Source organism: Corvus hawaiiensis, chromosome 1, assembly GCF_020740725.1.
Source record: "Corvus hawaiiensis isolate bCorHaw1 chromosome 1, bCorHaw1.pri.cur, whole genome shotgun sequence".
Taxonomy (NCBI): domain Eukaryota; kingdom Metazoa; phylum Chordata; class Aves; order Passeriformes; family Corvidae; genus Corvus; species Corvus hawaiiensis.
Genome location: NC_063213.1, coordinates 44507829 through 44527365, shown reverse-complemented (window position 1 = coordinate 44527365; position 19537 = coordinate 44507829). Strand labels below are relative to the sequence as shown.

At 38.9% G+C, this 19537-nt stretch overlaps 1 protein-coding gene across 4 annotated transcripts in view; it reads left to right on the top strand.

Moving 5' to 3' along the window:
- Window positions 1-19537, top strand: part of OXNAD1 (oxidoreductase NAD binding domain containing 1) — a 19863-nt gene extending 326 nt beyond the window's left edge. The window contains exons 2-9 of one of the 4 annotated variants that reach the window (XM_048302429.1): window positions 5572-5737; window positions 6005-6068; window positions 9343-9449; window positions 12973-13114; window positions 15862-15898; window positions 16007-16104; window positions 18413-18521; window positions 19152-19537. In XM_048302429.1, the coding sequence (XP_048158386.1) occupies window positions 5572-5737; window positions 6005-6068; window positions 9343-9449; window positions 12973-13114; window positions 15862-15898; window positions 16007-16104; window positions 18413-18521; window positions 19152-19306 (878 nt within the window). In that variant the 3' untranslated portion in view covers window positions 19307-19537. Of the gene's footprint in view, window positions 1-5041; window positions 5064-5571; window positions 5738-6004; window positions 6069-9342; window positions 9450-12972; window positions 13115-15861; window positions 16105-18412; window positions 18522-19151 lie in introns of those variants that run through there. The other 3 variants (XM_048302422.1, XM_048302438.1, XM_048302421.1) reach the window with 3 other exon arrangements.

Genomic DNA, 19537 nt, shown 5'->3' with positions numbered 1-19537 from the left:
CCGGTTCCAGCCCTGGCCTGCCCGGCGATCCCCAGAGGCTGCGAGGGAACGGCCGGGCACTGCCGCGACCTTGCCCTTGGCTCTCCCCTGCTCCTTGGCCGTGTGTTTCCCCTGCCCTTTGGCCGCCTCAGCGCCGCCCCGTCCCAGCCGGGCACAAAGCTGCCGTCCCCTCTTTCCCTCCTCCCCCCGTCCTCCTCCCAGAGCTCAGCGTGTTCGCCTCAGTCCTGGGAAAAGGGGGAAAACTTTGTTTTCTGTGAATTCTTCTGTAGGAGGGACTGTTTGTCTAGAGGGGTGTCTTACCGAGAGATAGCTTTTGAAAAAAGACTTCTGTGCTGCTTGCTTAAGTACCCATGCTGCCTCCCTCTGCACTCTCTCGCACTGACCTACGTAGTAATTTGCACTTAAGTGTTGCACGGGTGAACTAAAAGTAATTCTCCCTTCAGATAGTGATGTGGGACTGGGGGAAAGAAGAGACGCAGACATGCATCTCACGCGATACTAAACCAGGGCCAGTGGATCAGAGAGGATGGAGAATGAATGGCTCGTTGGTTTTAAGTGAGGAGAGGAAGGAGTTGTGAAAAGTAGTGCTCGTTTCTCTCTGTGGAGCAAAGGAGGTTTATAAAAGCATGTAAATATGTAAAGGGTGGGTGTCAAGAGGATGAAGCCAGGCTCTTCTTGGGGGTGCCAACCACCAGGACAAGAGGCAGTGGACAGAAGCTGATGTACAGGAAGTTCCACCTAAATATGAGGAAGAACTGTCCTGTGTAAGTGACCGCATACTGGAAAAAAATTGCCCAGAGATTGTGGAGTCTCCCTCACTAATATTTGAGAACTTCATGGACACGATTCTGTGCCACGTGCTCTCAGATGATCCTGCTCGAGCAGGGAGGTTGGACCATATGACCCACTGTGGTCCCTTCCAACCTCTGTGAAGAAAGAGGGTATTTGGAGTGGCTATTCCTGTACTGGCTTGGGTAAGATGACAATAAAGGGAGAACATCCCACCTGACAGGAGCTTGGGAGGCTGAAACACTGCACTTCATGGAAGGCAGGGACTTGCCAAAGAGCTGGATGAGTGAAAAGCTCACAGAGGTGACAGATGGGGCAGAAGCTGTTCACATTTTGTAAAGGTGTGAGTCACACTTGTATGTGGTAGAGGAGAACCAGGACCCATTAAAAGACATTCTGGAATTTACTGGTTGCAAGGTAAAAATTGCAAATGATTTTTATTATGTTTTTCATGATTTGAGAGTGATGGTAATATAAATGGAGCAAGTATCTTGAACTACTGTTCAAGAGAGTTATTTCTAATTTAGGATAGAGACTCAGCCTTAAAGTAGTCTGTATCAATAGGATCTTTCAGCTGTGACTATAAAATTAGGCTGGCATTTATTTTGTTTCCAAGATTATGTATTGATATTGAACTTCAGGTTGGTAGTAGATGTCTATAACCTTGATGTGCTATCTGAAAGATTCCAGATCATAAAGTGATCCTCATGAATTTGAGAAAATGTGATTTTTGAGCACTCTGGGTTTATAGATAATATGCCAAGGTAGAGGAATGTGACTTCTTCATTAGATGTGTACTTTGTTGTCCTAAAGTATTTTGAGATTGTTAATACTTTTGTTATCAATAGCTTCTAATAGCTTCTATACACTTGATGTAGAAAGTGCTGAAGTGTTTTGTTTAAACACTTAAGTACACTTTAAGTACTCTGTGATGCTGTGGGAAAAAAATTTGAAGTAATTTTGCTCACTGGTGGTAAAAGAGTTTTAAGTAATTCTGTTTTTAAAAGTTGCAAGCTGCTGTGGAATTAAATGCTGAAAAACTATTAAAAATTATGGACAGTTAAAACTTGCAGGAAGTATTTCTTATGCTTGCAAGTGGGCATTTTGAATAGTCACTGTAAGTGTATTCCATTTCTGAGCAGCCTAATTTATGGAAGCTCTGCCTTCATTCATACAAGATGACAAACAGGACAGATTATTAAGTGACCAGCCAATGCAGCTGTTAGTGAAATCCTAGAGAGTATAGGCCTGATTAGTTATAAACAAGTTGAATCGGTGCCATTTCAAGGGATTCAAAATGAAAAACATTCTGAAAATAAATTACATGCCTTAAAAGAATGAGGGAAAAGATATTTAAATGAAAGTAAAATATTAGTGCTTTAAAGAAGCAATGGACTGCATCATGGAAATAAATATAATTTGATAGGGGATGATGCATGATAGAGACTTATGGTAATCCATTTTAGGAAAAATAAAAGCAGATTTACAAGGAATGAGAAATATCTCTTGGCTCTCTATGAACCTGTTCCTACACTTGAAGGGTGGTTCTGACTAACTTTGAATGTTGTGCATGTCAGTTTATCTTTCTCTGTCATAGCTGTTTGAGTGTGTGGTTTTGAAGCTTCACACCGTGTTTCCACTGTAGTGCACATTGAGTGTCTTCCACTTTCTTTACTCTTTAGAGATGTATTATGTAGGGTACGTGGAAGTGTGAGGGTTTAATGTGCTTTTAAATAAACCTGTGAACAAACAGGCTTAATTAAAGATTGTAAAATTCTCCACCCAGAACCCTTTCTTTACCACTAGAAAGGGAATACATAGTCAATGTTTGATCTTCCAAACATGAATATTGTTTGAGCATTTAAAATCACAGATATGTTGGCTGGAAGGCACTTCTGAGCGTCATCCAGTCAGAATTCCTGCTTGGAGCAGGACAGTTGTTCACATTGGATTAAGCCAGTCCCAGGTGTAGACCTTTGTCATGAGGCTTTCCAGCCCTGCAGTTTCTCAGTTCCCCTTTGAAGGGGAGCTCTACTACTCTAACATAGTATCACCCACAAGTTTGCTGATCATAGAATGGTCTGGAGGGGACCTCAAAAGATCATCCAGTTCCAACCACCATGCTATGAATGGGGTCACCTTCTGTCTCATCATCCAAGTTACTGATAAATTTATGGACCTGTACCAGCCCCAATAACAACCCCAGGGTACTCTTAGTGTTCCTAGCCAAAAAGTGAAGCAACTTGAAGCCATCAAGTCTTCAATTCTGTCTGCCCAGACAGTTTTCAACTGCTCCAACCATCCATCTGGCCTTGGCTTACTAACGTGTGTGTGCCTCGGGGGGTGGTGCCAGGAGCCACAGGACACTCAAGGTGTGTTGTATCCTGTCCCCTGAGCTGCGTGACCAGACCTTTCATTACGGTAGCTATTCAGATTTATCAAATATAATTTGCCCTTGGTAAATCTGAGTCAAATCTTCTTGAATGCTTTCTTAGCTTTCACCCAGCTAAGGGGACAAGCTCTGAGCATTTTTCCAGATACTGAGATGGTGCTGACTGCACATAAGCACTGCTTTTTGCCTCTCTTAAAAATGAGCATGTGTAAGTCTTTTCCCAGTCAATTGGAGACTGTGTGATAAGTGTTTTTCATAGGTAATAGAGAGTTGCCTGACAAGCGTGTCAGCTGTGTCTCTTAGCAACCTTCAGTGTAACCCATCTGGCTCTGTGCATTTGAGTACATCCAGCATCTCAGCAGGTGCTGGCCCTGCTCCTACTTATCCCTCTCCTTCCCAACAACCCTGGTACAAGCAGAGGTCTGGGTGTAAGCTTTGCCTGTAAAGACTGAAGCAAAAGGAACGTTGAGTACTTCAGCCTTTTCCATATCATCTCTGACGAGGTCTTCTCCTTTTGAGAGACTGCAATGTGGATGGTTAATGACTCAAGCAATTGCCCATTTGGAAAAGCTACAGGGGCTTCACTGAGGCTGTGTTTGCACCCCACCACCGACGGGCAAGAGGAGAGGTTTGGGTGTGTGTGGTGGGAAACATCTGCATAAGAACAGCCCGGGTGCACCCACCACCAGAGGATGGCCACAACAAACTGACCTTTGTTTGGCAACAAGCTGGGTTTGAGCTAGATAAGGGAAAAGGCCAGTAAGAAGCAGGTCCTGCTGAGGTGGGATAATGCTTTTTATCATGCCAGTGTCCTCCCTTACACAGCTGGGCCAGGTGTAAATCTCCCCTCCCAGGGAAGGTCTCAGGACACTCGTGTTCACACCTGGGCCTGAAGGTGCTCATCCCTTCCTGTGGGGCAGAACTGGCTCAACTGCGCTGGCGTGAGAGGCAGCTGTCATGGCTTAGAGGGTGTCATAACCCATCAAAGACCCCAAAGCACCCCCAGACTCATTTTTGGGGCCTTCCACCAGACCACTGCACCTGATCCCCGGTGTTGGAACAGACAGTGTAAAACTCCCCCCAGGGCAGGTACCTGGATGTTCCCACCTGAACATACTGAACCCACTGAAATCTATGTTTTGTGGGATTTCCCCACCCCTGATGGATCAAGGCTGCGACTGTCCCTTTGACTAAGTGAAAGTTCAACAATGAAGTCTTGTCACTGGATCCATGGGTGATGATAACTTTGCTATCTACTCTTATCCTTTCTTTCTCTTCCTTACATTTCCTTATGTATTTTCTTAAATGATTCTTTTATACTTTTATATTGTTTCATTTCTATAGACAATAACCAAAACAGCTCTGTACCCCCTTTCCATTGCAACCAAATCGTTCTAAAACAAACCTGCATTATACATTGTCTTGGGGTGACCTTATGATGTGTATCCCATATCGTTGCCTATGCCCAGAAATTAATTTCTGTGTCTTTCTATGCCTCTAAACTGAGCCTGAGAGGGGGAAGGAAAAAACTGAGCAAAACTTTTTCAAAGCAGTTTGCAGCTTGTTCAAGGTCACACAGAGATAGCAGGGTTTCCCCCCCCCCCCCCCCCCCCAGCTGCGGCAGGGGAGCGAGGATGCACCCGGCTTGCTGCTTTCCAGTCAGCTTTTGGCCAGTTGTTTCAGTTTCTTGTTCTCCAGAGAGAGACTGAGAGTTGGATTTTGCTTTTCCTTCTCTGGAATTCCGGATTTTCTCCCTTTTCCACTGGACTGCTTTCAACATCAGAGCACATCGGGAGGACTTTCCACCGGGCACAGAGGGCCTGGCCCTGGCCCAAGCCCCAGCTCCGAGGAGACCAAAGGGAGGACTCTAACACTTTCCCAGGTTTTTCCTCCACAGCGAAACATTTTATTATTTAGCCTTATTTTCCTTTTCCCATGTGTTTGGTAAATAAATAGCTTTATCTCCTTCACTTTCCTTTGAGGAAAATTTATTTTTTCCCGAACCCGGGGGGGGAAGGGGTGGTTGTGCCTTCTCTCAGAGGATATATTTCTAAATTTGGCCAAACCAGAACATACATATATATATATAAAAACACTGGCCATTCAGTGTCTTTTCACTCTAATCTGCCTCAAGGAATCTATTAACAAGAACCTCAGTTACCCTCACCTTCAGGAGTGGGCATAACACTCCTTCACGTGATTGATGCACATTTTCACTTGTTTATGATACTTTCATACTTTTAAAATTCCCTCTCATTATCCTGTATGTCTGTTGCTAGTTTTAGTTCCAGCTGAGCTTTGGCTTTTCTGATTTTAGGGAAATAAAGGTGACAACAAGCCATGTCAAATATTAAGTACTTCATTTAACAAATATTTATGTTTTTTTTCAGGAACCAGTGATTCTGAAGACTGCCTGGTCATCATGGCTCGTGCTACTATTTATGTGGGTTGCACTGTTCCTCAGTTACTGAGAGGTGCTCAGAGCAGAATTTTTCCCTCTGATTCTGCATTGGGGGTGTTGAGGCGTTCTGCTTTTTGTTACTGCACAGGGAGCAGGTAGATTATCCACTTCCTTTTTTTTTTTTTTAAGAGAATGCTATGGTGACACTGTCAAAATCAAGCTGACAAATTACTACAGACCTATAAATGCTTAATTTAACTATAAATATAATTATATATTTATATTTAATTCTTACTTAGATTTATGTCGTCTGTAGTCTGGATTACACTGGTAAATTATTATGTTAATAGAAATTCATATCAGTAAGGGACAGTAGCACAGCTGTCAAAATGACAATTGTCTTTGTTTGCTTTTTCTTGCAGCACAATAAAATCAAAAAGGAAAATGGATCATCTAGAGAGGACAGCAAATAATTTTCGACAGGAGGTTAGTGTTCTGTTCTTTAGGATGCAAGTAATTTTTTTTTTTTTTTGCTGTGAATATAATTATACTGGATAATAGTATTTGATTCTTAGGCTCCATTTTGCCTTCTGCTGGAGTCTTGTTTACTTCTTTTTGTCCTCATTTTTAATATTTGATACTGGTATAAAGTTAGCATGTTTTGTGCTCAGTGGGTGAAATGTAATGAGTTTAAAAATTTGTCAGTGATATGATGCTATTTACTTTATGTTGGACAAGAAACTTAATAATAGATTCCTAGCCAGGTATGGATTATAATAAGTAATGAAAGCACATGGATACCCATCATCTCTACACAGACTTCTCCGATTTTTATGGATTTCTACAATTCTGGTTCAGATTTGAGATTAAAAAATGTGGAAAATGTCCTTTTATAACATAGAAGGTTAGGCAAAAAGTGTAGACATTTTGGAGGGAGAGATGATAGACAGCTGTAAAAATGATCTTCATTTGTATCTCTTTTAATTCACAAGTACAAGGAAGATGGAGCATTGTTCTCCATCAAAATCCAGAAATGCTTTTTCTGGATCTCAGTTTTGAGCAGTAAGCATTCTTCTTCATAATGTTCAGAGGGAAACATGCTCTTGTATTTCATACAGATATTTCCTTTCTGTAATAAGCTGAAATAGATGCACACAGATGCAAACACACCAGATGTCAGTGTGTATATGTGTACATAATGAAGTCTTTCTCTGCTAATTTTTTCCCTAACTATAGTGGAGAATAAGTCATGTTCTTCCCAAAAGGAAGCTGGGTGGAGGGTATATGTAGGTAACACCCAAAAAAGAAGATTCAGCACTGTGTGACGTGGGCTATAGATGGATGAGACAAATGCAGCCGCATTCAGCCTGTCACCAGAGCTGTGAGCCAGCTTTTGGGAACCACGGAGCTGTGCCTCAGCTGCTCACACCTAATGCCAGCTCTTACCTGGGTATGGATCAGCATTGCTTGTGAACATCCAGCTGCTCTCATGGATCCTGCTTACCTGAGGAAATGGGTGTAGAGAGAGGCACGGACCGATGCATGTTCTCATTCACTTCTGACATGAAAAAAATGATGGCACTTTGGAGTGTTGCAGCCGTGGGGTTTTTTTCTATTTATTGCTTGGCTTGCTTCCTTTCTCTGCTCAACATCAGTATCTGGAACATACGTGGAAAATGGATACTTATGAGGTGTTGGAAGCTCATGGTTGGCGCAGGGAACTGTAAGGCACAAGGAAGAGAAGGAGGCTGTATGAGATAGGTGAAAGAGCAGGGCTCAGTTCTTGCTACTGCACATTCTCTGCATATCAGAGGATTATGCTGTTTCTTTTTTTAATGCTTGATTTATTCTTTGTTGCTTTATTTCTGACCACTTTAAAATCAGTTTATTTTAAATCCTCTGCTTAGTTTCAAATTCCATATAATCAGCAGTTTGCTTCCCTCAGCCAATATTGCCTTATATGGCCATTTCAGTCCAGTAAAATAATCATAAATCTGTGTTGCATTAGTGTGAATGCTACAGAACACTGCCTGTTGAAGAGTGATAATGTGAAGGACCAGGGCAAGGAAAAGTGACTAATGCATTCTTGAAACACAGCTGCAAAATCCGGAGTCCTGTGTCCTCCTTCATCTCACTGCAGCCTTGCTCTAGCCAGCTGGATACTCTTGTGATGGTCCAAAATACTGGCTGAATGTCTTTGATCACCCTGACTCAAATTTAGTTTTTGAAATAACTTTATACCAATTAAGAATTAAATTTCCAGTACTTTTTCAGCTCTCTTAGCTAAGTAACAAATTAAGGAGTGTACTGAAGAGTAAAGAAGGGAATGAAGAAGATCCAAAGTTAATGTCCCTTTCCTGCACTTCTCCCTCAGAACAACCATTGAAGTAATGTATCTGACATTTCTCTTGTTAATTTTGACTGACTGCATTCCTCATTTAATAGTGTCTGCTAAAGTGGAACAGGAATCCATGTTACTTCATTTTAAATTAGCAAATGTCCTGCTGTTTAATGGGACAGGGGACGTGTTCAGATGTTGCTTTATGAATAAATTAATTTCCTGACATATGTTTTAAATTACAGCATAGTTACTTAAAGTTAAAATTTTTTTGATCTGTTTGATCTTAGACAAATGAGAAATGGTAGAGCTGTGGTGGTATTTTGAGTATTTCCTTGTGTCGTAACTGACATCAGCATTTTTAACAATAAAATCTGTGCATTGCTCTGTGTAGAAAATACTTGGGGCATTGCTTTCTTTGTAGAGGAAAAAGGTGAATAATTATAGTCCAAAAATACCTGAAAAGGAAGGGCAGGGAGGGGATGAAAATTCATGCTGCTCTGATGGGCAGCAAAGAGTTTAAGTGGCGTGCTCATCCCCGATGGCTCTGTTTGCAAAATCCACTTTTCATTTTTCATCTTTTATTTTTTAAACTCTTTAAAAGTGGTATCAGCTATGGCTCTGACATCCTCCCATGTGGCTGCCAAACAAAAACTGCTCTGTTAACCAGACATGAGACCTTGTGTCCTGGTTTCCCTGTGGTCATATGGGAGTGTAGGGGGTAAATGCAGTCACAAAAGGCTCACTGGTTTTCTTTCATTGATGCATTAACATTAATGCATTATCTTTCAGTACTGTATTTAATTACGTAAATAAATCTAGTTACAGATCCAGAATTCTCCCTGGGACTTCAGTTGCAACTGATTTTTTACAAGTCTTCTTTGTCAGTCTTTATATCAGAGATCGTTTTCCTTTATTGCTGGAGGACGCAGGAGTGTGTGTCTTGTATAGATGTCCGAAGAATCTGAAAGGTGATAACTAGCAATCACATCTCTTTATAGCTATGTTCTCTTCAACTGAAATAAGTTAATGTATAATCCTAGAAAAAGTTACAGAAGACATGGTGGACTGCAAGTACAAACATATTTCTCCATTCAGTGACTATTTAAGCGAATCATAGAATCATAGAATGATTTGGGCTTGAAGGGACCTTAAAGATCATCCAGTTCCAACCCCCTGCCATGGGAAGGGACACCCTTCACTAGACCAGGTTGCTTAGGGCCCCATCCAGCCTAGCACTGAACACTTCCAGGGATGTAACCCGTTTTAGTTTCTTCACCTCAGTGAAAAAATACTGGTGCTGTAAGTAATGAAATGCTATGGATAACATGGGAAGTGATGGATGTCTAATGCACAGCTTCTTGAGTGCTTTTGCTGCAAATTGTATCTACGTATCACAATGGCTTCTTTGTCTTTTGTTAGGTAATTACACAAGCAAAAGTGTGTGGAATCACCAATGAATCAGAAACAGTCAAAAGACTTCGTTTGGCTATTGCAAATAAGGATTTTACTTTCAAAGCAGGACAATGGTAAGATCTTCTGGTATATTTGAGGGGGAAATTAATAAAAGTCCACTTATAGATAACAAAGTGCTGAAAGGTCTCTGATCCTTGGGCCTTGGAAAAAGTTGTTAATTTACATAATAAAATGTTTTCTTACTGGATGCTCTGTCAAAGAGCTGATATTTGGCATAATTTTAAAATAATTACTAAATTTAAATAATTTTAAAATAATTTTTAAGTTTTTTATAAAAAATCTATTATTACTGTTGAAAGGGCAGAAGTGGATATTCTTTAAATGTTCAGTTATACTGTTTTGGTGTTTTCCTGTGGTTTATTGTATTACATTGTTTCTTCAAGAGTACTTTGAAGTTCACTGCGCTTTATTCTGCAGGTTGTCTTTGCTGTCTTTATTTACTAGTTATTTTTACAGTGGAGCTGAGACTGCTGATTTGCAAATTACTTAGTTTTGGTTTATTTCTTCCCCTTGAAGTTTCCACTCTGAAAATTAAGCCTGTTAGGTCAGGTTAAGATGTTAATATAAATAGGCAAATTTTAAAAGAAATACCTTGAATTATTAAGCCTTTGAAACAATTAGCTGTTTGTTTAAACAATTTTACAGGGTTTTTTTCAAAAGGAACTAGTGGGTTTTCATATTTGTCATCCTTCCTTGTTAAAAATACTCTCAGTAACTTTTTTTTTTCTCTAAGAAATTAATTTAAAACTAGGAGTAGTTGCTTTTGGCAATGGACATTTCAATGTTCTTAAACTTTTTATTGGCTTTGGTCATCTGAAAGTGGTTTTGCTGAAATCAAAGTATAGCTGCTAGGGTATTAACAGCATATGTTACTCATGGAGTGTTAATCTGCTGGCTTTTAAATTTAGAACCAGAACACAAGATGCTGATTAGCAATAATTTGTTTGTAAAGTAATTTGCTGCAGTTTTTGCACATGTGCAGTGACTCATATTAAATTCTTGCTTGCCAGTACTTGCAAAGTACATTTACCCTCCAAAAATGTTTTTAAAATTATCATGCTGAAAACTGAAAGCTTTAATTATAATTACTCTTCTTCATTTTCTTCTTCCTTGAAAGTGTTCTAATGCTATTGTAAGGTATACACCAACTTCTCTGTACTCGTATCTATAAACTCGGGTTGCATTTTTTTGATGAGCAGTACAAAACAACACATTTTCCTGAGCTGAAAAGGCTAACTTGTTAGGATTTGCCATAGTAAGATGTTACAGCCAAAGATTGTCACTAAAATGTTTACATCTCTTGAAAGTGTTCTAATTACTGAGTTTTTCAGAAGCAAAAGTGAATTTGTTTTGCAAGCACTTTGGCAGATACTGGTCTTTATCTGACTTGAAATAATAATGAAGAGACTTGTTGCTGTTACCCCGTTTGATTTACTAAAATGTGCATTGAGGTATATGCATGCTATAAATACTTTGAAGAAGTAGCTTCATGGTTTTGGTTTTATGATCTCTTCCTCCAGCAATGGGTAATAATTACACATTTTTTAAAGATATGGTTTAGGTAGGCTTTAAAAGGAGGGAAGTTAAAAACCACCCTGAGATCTCTGGTTTACATCTTTTTGTGCTTTTCCTTGTTGTGGATTTTCTTCATTTTTTTTCCCTTCTGCTGTTCTTTTCCCTTAGGCTGTCACAGGTAGCATTTCTTCAGGAGCACTCTCACCTTTCCCAACATGGCTGAGACAAGCCATCAGAGCTAGCTGACTGTAAGATAGTATACTGTGCCTTGAAATCTCTCACAGTTATGTGCTTGGGAAAGAACTACTGGTATGGAAAGAAAATGCAAATACTGCATTAGTATTTGGGAAAGGTAAAAACCATGTTTGATGTAGGTTTTGCAGCAATGTTTGTGTGTTTCCCCACCGGGCATGGATAAGGTTTTGCTTACATGCCAAGGAGAACATTCTGACTTGAATGTAACTTGTGACTTTACAGCATAAATTCTTATTTTTTTTTTTCGTTAATTTAAGTAGTAAGATTATTTTCCACCAGAGGGAGGTAAAGAGCTTCAGTAGCATCATGAGATACTCTCTGGCAAGATAAGTGCTGCGATTCAACAGTAAACTTTTGCCAGCTCCCAGAGCCTGACTATCAGTAAAGCTGGGCTCCATGGGCAGTGGGGCTGCACAAACTGAGGACACTGAAATAAGCCTTCACAACGTTTTTGGTTGTAGACCTTTCTTTTGCAGTCAGATATCTTTATGCACCATCAAGTTTATTTTAAGCATAAAGTTAAAAATTATATCAGTGTTGTATATATCACACTGTGAGCATTCTTCAAGAGAAAGATTTTTTTCTTCAAAGGGTGAATTTTGTGTGGAGTAAGCAGACAAGACTTTTTTTCTTCTAAAAGTGGTGAATTACTCAAAGTGCTTCTCTCTTTCCTCAAGCATTTGTGGTCTCTGTGAAGAATACAGCCTTGCTGTTTAAAGAAGATACCTGTGCAGTGGAAGCCAGTCTGTATTTCTTGTTGCATCCTCATTTAACTAATACTGAGCCAGCCTAACCCAGGCTTGAATTGAATGATGATTTTCTAGTACTTGGCATTGCTTATCAGTGTTTCCTAAGGGGACCAGCACAACGGGTTATAAACATTAGGTTTATTTTAAAATACAGGGATTTTGTTATGTAGTGTAGAAAGCAGAAGCATTTAAAGATTTATGGAACACAGAGGAGTTCAGGTTATAGATCACAAACCAACTTGTAATTTTTTTCTGATAACTATTTGGAAGCCTCATCAAGGCTTATCAAAGCCTTACTTTTATGAGACTGAATTATGGTTCCTATATAGTAATGGCTTGCCTTCCATACTCTCTATTGGCTGGTATTGCAGAAGCTTAGCCACATGTTACCTTCTAATCTGTACAAACCTATGCATGGTTTACTTTTAAGCTGAAAGAAAAAAAAAAGTAGGAATTTATTCTAGTTCCATTTCCTATAACCTAGGAAGCGATATCTGCCACCAGAGGGAGCTGCGGTTCTGCTGCCAGTTGTGGACTTTTTACACAGGAAATTTTTTACACACTGTTGGTTTTACTTCAGATATTTCATCTACCCAGGAAAAGAAAGTGTTTAATCTAAAGTAATTTCCCTAAAATTAGAATCCCAGTCTTCGTATGTTTGAAAATTGAAGAGCCCATCAAAGGGACCAAAAAGAGTGGGATTTAAGCTATTTTATCAGACCATAATTATGGTTTTGTTCTAATATGCAAATAATTTATTTAAAACACTTAGAATTCTAGTCTGTTGTGAGATGTGACATCTAATGCTAAAAGCAGAATGGTTTGAAAACCTTCTAGTTTAGCAAACATGATGAGATGGTTCTAGATGAAAATAATTCTAATGAAATGGCGTTACTCAAGATTAACTCCCTTTTTGGAAAAACTACATTACAGAAATGAAGATGTTGTAAAGGAAGGATAATTGAAACAAAGGGAGCCACATTATTTTGGCTATTGTTGTCCATGTTTGGGGGTTGTTGGCTTCTTTTTTAAACTTTTGTGTCCAATCTGTTTTTAGGGTTGATTTCTTTATTCCTGGGGTATCTGTCGTTGGGGGATTCTCAATATGTTCAAGCCCCAGCCTGTTAAAACGGGAAGGAATACTAGAGCTGGCAGTAAAGTACACTGTTCATCCTCCTGCTCACTGGATTCACACTGAGGTAAATGAAATTAACTGAGAGATTTGGCTCTTTTTTGTGCCTTTTTTTTTTTTTTTTTTTGAGGTAAAGGGGGTGTTGTGTGTTTTTAGACCACTTTGTGCTATTAACTGCAAAACTCATGTTGACTTCTTTAAGCATTTTGGATATAACATAAATCTTAAAACCTTTTGTTCAGTAAGGGGCTGAAATATGGAAGTATGGTTATTGTGATTTTTTGACTCCACTTGTGCTTACAGTGGACTTACAGTGATACTGTAGTTTGTGTATATAAGGGTTCTCACTCCTTTGGAATTAATGAATTTTAAAATGTTGAAAAACCTCTGTTCTAACTTACATCCCTGAGAACAGGCAGTGTTGCACATTACAAAGTTCCATCCGATAACTTTCCATAATTCCTGACTATTTCTCTAAATATAAACTGGGAATCATCGATAAAGCACAGATAGATATAGATTATAGCCAAGGGAGATATTTAGATCAGTTTTTCTGAAATGATAAAACAACAGAATAATGCAGAATGTCTGTAGTATTCTTTTAAATATGCACTATTTTTGTAATAAAGACGTAACACAAGGCTTGGGGTTTTCGCTATGTTAAAAGTAAAGTCTGACATTTGGCCTCGTGGTGTTTTGCTCATCATTTGCCCCATTCAGTTAGTCAGATGAGGCACATGTTTCATCAATGATCTGTCCTATCAACTTTTGTTCTCTTCACAGTCTCTGGAAACTATTTAAGAATTTTTGATGTTGTGAATCAGTTTGTGGTTGCTAAGTTTTCTGGTGGAATTTATAGGATAAATCTTTAGTTAAAGGGTAAGCTAGGTCAAACCTGATGCCACGGAGAAACTTCCAGGGTATACGTGGACTCTTCTAGCTAAACAAAAGTGCATGCTTTTCTTTAGGAAGCAAGCAGAAAAAATACCAACCTGGAATTCGAAAGTGTTGTATATATGGTGACAAAACCAGTGCTTAATTGATTAGAAGTTGCTCCTAAAGGAAGTTGATATCTCAGGGTTAAAAACATTATGGGAATAGTTAGGACTCATTTACTCACCGTACCTGTGTTTTTTAGAGGTACTTATTTCTTAATATTACTGTATATAAAATAGTAAATTTTAGCACCATGTACTTTGTAACTTTAAGAAGATGTAGCCTTTTCTTTAAAAAATATCCATGTAATGTATTGATTGCTTCACTTCTCTGCCTAGGCTAAAGGACAACACTTTCTCATGGTATTTCTTCAGAATTTTACTTTTTTTTCTTGTATACTGACTTGCTGTTATCACTGTCATGGCCAAAACATGGAAATACCTGGGAGACTGCTGGTTAAAAGAGATTCTTCCCAAGTCCCATGTCCAATCTTGAGGAGCTATTGCTGGTTAAGAGGGCAGATGTGAGATTTTCTCCCTAAAAATGCTTATTTCCTCAAAGGGTACCATATTCTGTGTCCTTCTTAGGCCACATGCATCTGGAACACTTGTAGATTCATGCTTCTCTAGATGGGAGTAAAACATGGTGGGAAAGCCTGGCAGTGTACATGACAAGGGAGAGAGAAATTAGTTTCAGATAATGAACGCTGATTGTCTTACAGTATAATTGAGAGACAGTAGTTTTGCAATAATTAAGAAAAGCAAGAAAGTTGTTGGGTGTTTTTAATGATCATGCTTACTATTTTAGGAACCCATGTGTTCTATGCAGTACCTGCATCCAAGGGCATCCTTCTTGCTCCTGGTGGAATTGATACGTGTTTAGACCTTTGCTGTCTGTGTAGTCTTCATTAATGGAACTCCTTTTGTTTCAATTTACTGTTTCCTGATATGAAAAGAATTATTTGGAAGAAATGTTTTCATTCTCTGAGCTAATTTTTCAGCAGTTCTTTTAGCTTGTTCTTCTCTCCTCCATTCCCACCTTCCTTGGTTTCCCTATCCTCTTCATTTTATCTTTTAAAACCTATATATGGCCTGAAGTGAGTTGTGTTTTCTGCTCTTATTTGTTCTGTCAGCTTGCAGTGATGTGGAAGAACTCACCTGACTTCTCTGTACTGCAGCTTCACCTTTCAGACCAGGATGCAGTGCTGGTTTACCAAGGAGATACTGACCCAAGTGGATTTTTTTGTTGCAGCTTTTGTTTTCAGTGTATCAAAAAACATGATTGGACACATTTCTTTAGGAAATAATTTCTTACATACAAGTGGAGAGTAAGAGAGAAGATTTTTCCCTCATTTTTCTTCTTCTGTGCCTCTGAAGTTGCAAATGCAGAAGTGATTCTGCAAGAAATATTCTTGTGAATACTTACTTCACTTTTGGGTGGTTTTTATTTTTTAGGAATGGGGATGGAAAAACCTTCTGTGTGCAACTTATTCTGACCTTCTGTGACCTCATAGCAAGGCCTTTTTTGTCATGAAGCTGGTTTTGGGTAGAAGTGTGATTTCACATGATGACCTCAGCTGTTGGAAAACCCTGTGTGAATTGTTCCTCTTTCAGCTCTTATGGGGATAAGAAGGGGGAGTCACCATCCTGCCTTAATATAAGACTGAAACTTTTGAAAGTAGAACTAGATCCCTAGAGACATTGGGTTACTTCAGATAGCTGGAAAATGTGTGTATATTTTAAAGTCCTTCTGGTTTTCCTTTACTGGTCAATTAAATAAAAATCACAGCCCAGCAAACTTGTGACTGGGATGCAAAAAGAGTAAGATTTCAACTTTTGCATTTAATTCTGAAATTAAGTATTTTCTTTTCCATCCTAGTGTACTCTTGACTCAGAAGTGGCTCTGCGAGTGGGAGGTGATTTCTTCTTTGATCCTCAACCTGGTGATTCCCCAGTAAACCTAGTGCTGATAGCAGGGGGTGTTGGAATTAACCCATTGTTTTCTATACTGCTGCATATAGCAGATCTTCATGGATACCAAGAGGGTAAAGGAAATAGACACAAATTGGGAACAGTGAAGCTGTACTACAGTGCAAAAACTACAAGCGAACTCTTATTTAAGGTAAATAAAAGTTTTTTAAAAAAACAGGTCTCAGCTATTCAGCTACTAGTGTGTATCTCAATGTTACCAAATTCCAGAGAGTCCTTCTGTGTGAGACACTGTAAAACAGAGACAAAAGTCACTTCCTGCCTCAGATCCCGTGGATGTTTTGTAAACTGCTTATGCCAGTGTACAAATTAAGGCTGTTACTGGACATACCTGCTCCCACTGATTTTGATAAGTCAATTACACCTAAATTTTACTATATCCCTGCATTTTGCTATGATCCTGTAAGAGCATCATAGTATACTAAAGATTATAGATATATCTTATAATAGATATGTATATACATACACACTAAGAGTATGCATAGTGCTATAATACTGTAACCACACAGTCTCAGTAGAGATTTTATTGAATTTAAAGACTACAAGAGAGTAATTATATCCAAAGGAAATACTTTCTAAAATAACAGGGGAGCTTTATTGATAATGCATTAGTTACTAATGAGTGGTAGTATATGAATGAAGGATTTACAGCTGCTTTTAAAACTGCTTGTGTAGTACTTCATCAACATTTAACTCAGCAGTTAAAGATCACTTGTCACACTCAGCTCTTAAGGGTCATTGACAATATTTTAGGGTTAAATTAGCACAGCTTCTGTAAAGAACCATCCAAAATGATTTATGGCTTTTTTAAGTATTGAAAGCTTTTGATTGTAAGGTAAAGGTGAAGAGCTGTCATGATTCCAGAAACTGTGTATAGGATCCATCACTGGTTTTATTTCTGTACTTCAACCATGTTTCCAGATATGGAGATATTTGCTTTCTTTGAAAGGCCATTTGTTTGTTGCCAGAAGCAGAATAATCTGCTCTTCCTTTTGGGCAACTACTGAACTCTCAGTCTGTTCTATGCATGCACAGGTTTTTCCAGTGCCAGTGCTGAAATTCCTGAATTTCATTTAAGCAGTTTTATGACAGCAGAGCTTTTGCACTAAAGCTTCTGGGACAGAAGAGAACAGTGTCATGCACAGTGCTTAAAATATATCCCTCCCTTCATTCTTCACGTCCCTCAGATCCAGAACATGTCTGTCAAAATTCTTCACCTCTGTGCAGAGGATTGAGGAAATAGGATCTCTAGGAGCCTTTATGCTGTTGTGACAAACATCTGTACAGAGCTCCAGGAGGACCTGCTGGGTTATTGCTGATGGTTTGAAGGACCTGGTCCCAGAAGGAGCAGCTGTGTATGGGCTGACAAGGGGAAAGGAAGGTGCCAATATGGGGTCTGATCCTCTCTGTGGATGTGCTCTCATGTCACAGGCTGAGGCACTGCTTCTGGAAATCTCCTTAGCGCAAATGATAGAAGCAACAGCATTAAGGGTACAAAAGACAGCAAGTCAACAGTAGAGGTGTGGGTGGAACAGTGTACAGCAGTGTCAGTATGTACTGCTCTTCATGTCTTTTTAGGAACTCAGGAACAGATTTTCTACCAAGTAGAATCTTTCTGGGATTTTTGTTAAGCAACCCAGGGCAGACTCTCAGTGTAGTAACTAGTTAGCAAGCAAACACTTAATAAAATGAGGTAATTTACCTGGAAATTACTTTTTCTTTTATTTCAGAATATTTTAAATAATTTCCAGTGTCTATTCCAGCAGTGAAAATGGTATATAGTGCAGAATCTAAACAGTAGCTAAATCTTAATTTCAGAACTAACTACAGCATCTGGCTAACACATCCTTTTTTTGCTATGATTTGAACTGAAGCTGCTGGGGGTTTGGTAGTAACTTACCCACAGCTGTGATTTAGGGAACTGAAAATGAGTTTATACTTTCTACTCTGGTAAAAATAACATTAGCATTACATGGTAGTTGGTTTTACTTGGAGAACATGAGACAGTAAATTGGTCTAGTAACCTTATCAGATAAACCAGACAGGACTCAAAAAGTTCCTAACTAATGGTAAATACATACTGCAGGGGTTTTTTAAATGGAAAACCCCTATGGAAGTGGAAGGAGGAAATAGTGAGTATTCGAAAGGGGAAGAAATTGGGAAATGACCTAACTGGATCTTAGGTCCAAATCTTACAGATTGTAATCTATGTCAGGAAAGGAGAAAAGCACTAACATAGCTGGCAGGGTATTCACATTCCAAGTGTGGGAATTCTGTGTACATGTGCAGGTCAAGCCTGTGCAATCATACCCATCAGGTTCTCAGTGCTGAAATGCAAAGTCTTGGTTCCCAGTAATAATCACTGGTGTTCTGGGACTGTGTGCATACATCTGCTTTGATTTAATGCCCTGTGGTGTAAGCAAGTGTGTTTAACATTACAGAAGAATATTCTTGGTTTGATGAAGGCGTTTCCTGGGAAGATCACATGTTGTTTCCACGTTACCCAGCAGCGCTCACAGATCTGTGAAGAACTGCAGCCACACGTTACAGGTAAATGTCATGGCATTGTACAGAGATGCTATCTAAAGCCCAAGTTTGATTATATCCTACAGGATGAAGTTGTGCATAATAACCTAGCATTTTTACATTTAAAGATTCAAAATGAGATGTGAGTTAACAATTTCTCTGTACTTATTTTGCTTTGCAGAAAAGTTTTCTCTTTGCAGTTTTTGTTTTCCTCTGTTAATCCTAAACTTTACACTGATATTTCCCACTGCAGACTTTATTCCAGAAACTATTAAGCAAATGCTGCTTACTTTGCTTAAGGTGGAATTTATGAAGCTGACTGCTTTTAAGAGATACTTCAGTATGTTTCCATTTCTGCTGTATTTGTCTTAGATACACCTATATTTTTTCATGTAAGTGTGGGATTTTACTTGTCTGTAAGCCATGTTCATCCTCAGTGACTAATGCCCTCTGCATTCCAAGTAGAAGCACTGATCTAAATCCCCAGAAAAACAAATGGTTTTGGAAGCCTCAAATCTCAATACTTACTATCCTGAAACAGGCCAGGCATTTTTAAGAAATGAGTGCTTGAAATACCTCTAACCAGACATTATTTTTGAAGTGACTTCATGATTAATATTCCTGTTCTCATTTCCTACTTTTTTTCTTTGTCAGAGGGAAGAATATCTGAAAAGGATCTAGAGAAACATGTATCTAATGATACCTCATGGTACATCTGTGGCCCACCTCCAATGATAGAATCTATATCCAAACTACTTGCCAACATTGGTGTTCCTAGAAACTGTGTTTTCTTTGAGAAATGGTGGTAGTGAGACCTCCTGAAGAGAAAATATATATATTTTTTTTTCCAGTGCATTTTGATAAGCTAAAATGTACAGAAGTGGACTATGAATTATTTGGAAGATTTTACTTCATGGATGAAGATGTTCTCAATGATGAAAGTGTTCCTTTAATTTAATTGTAATACACCTGTAATACAGTGGTGCTGCTTTGGGGAAAAAAAAAAAAAGATTTTATATTAAAGACATTAGCTGATCTGG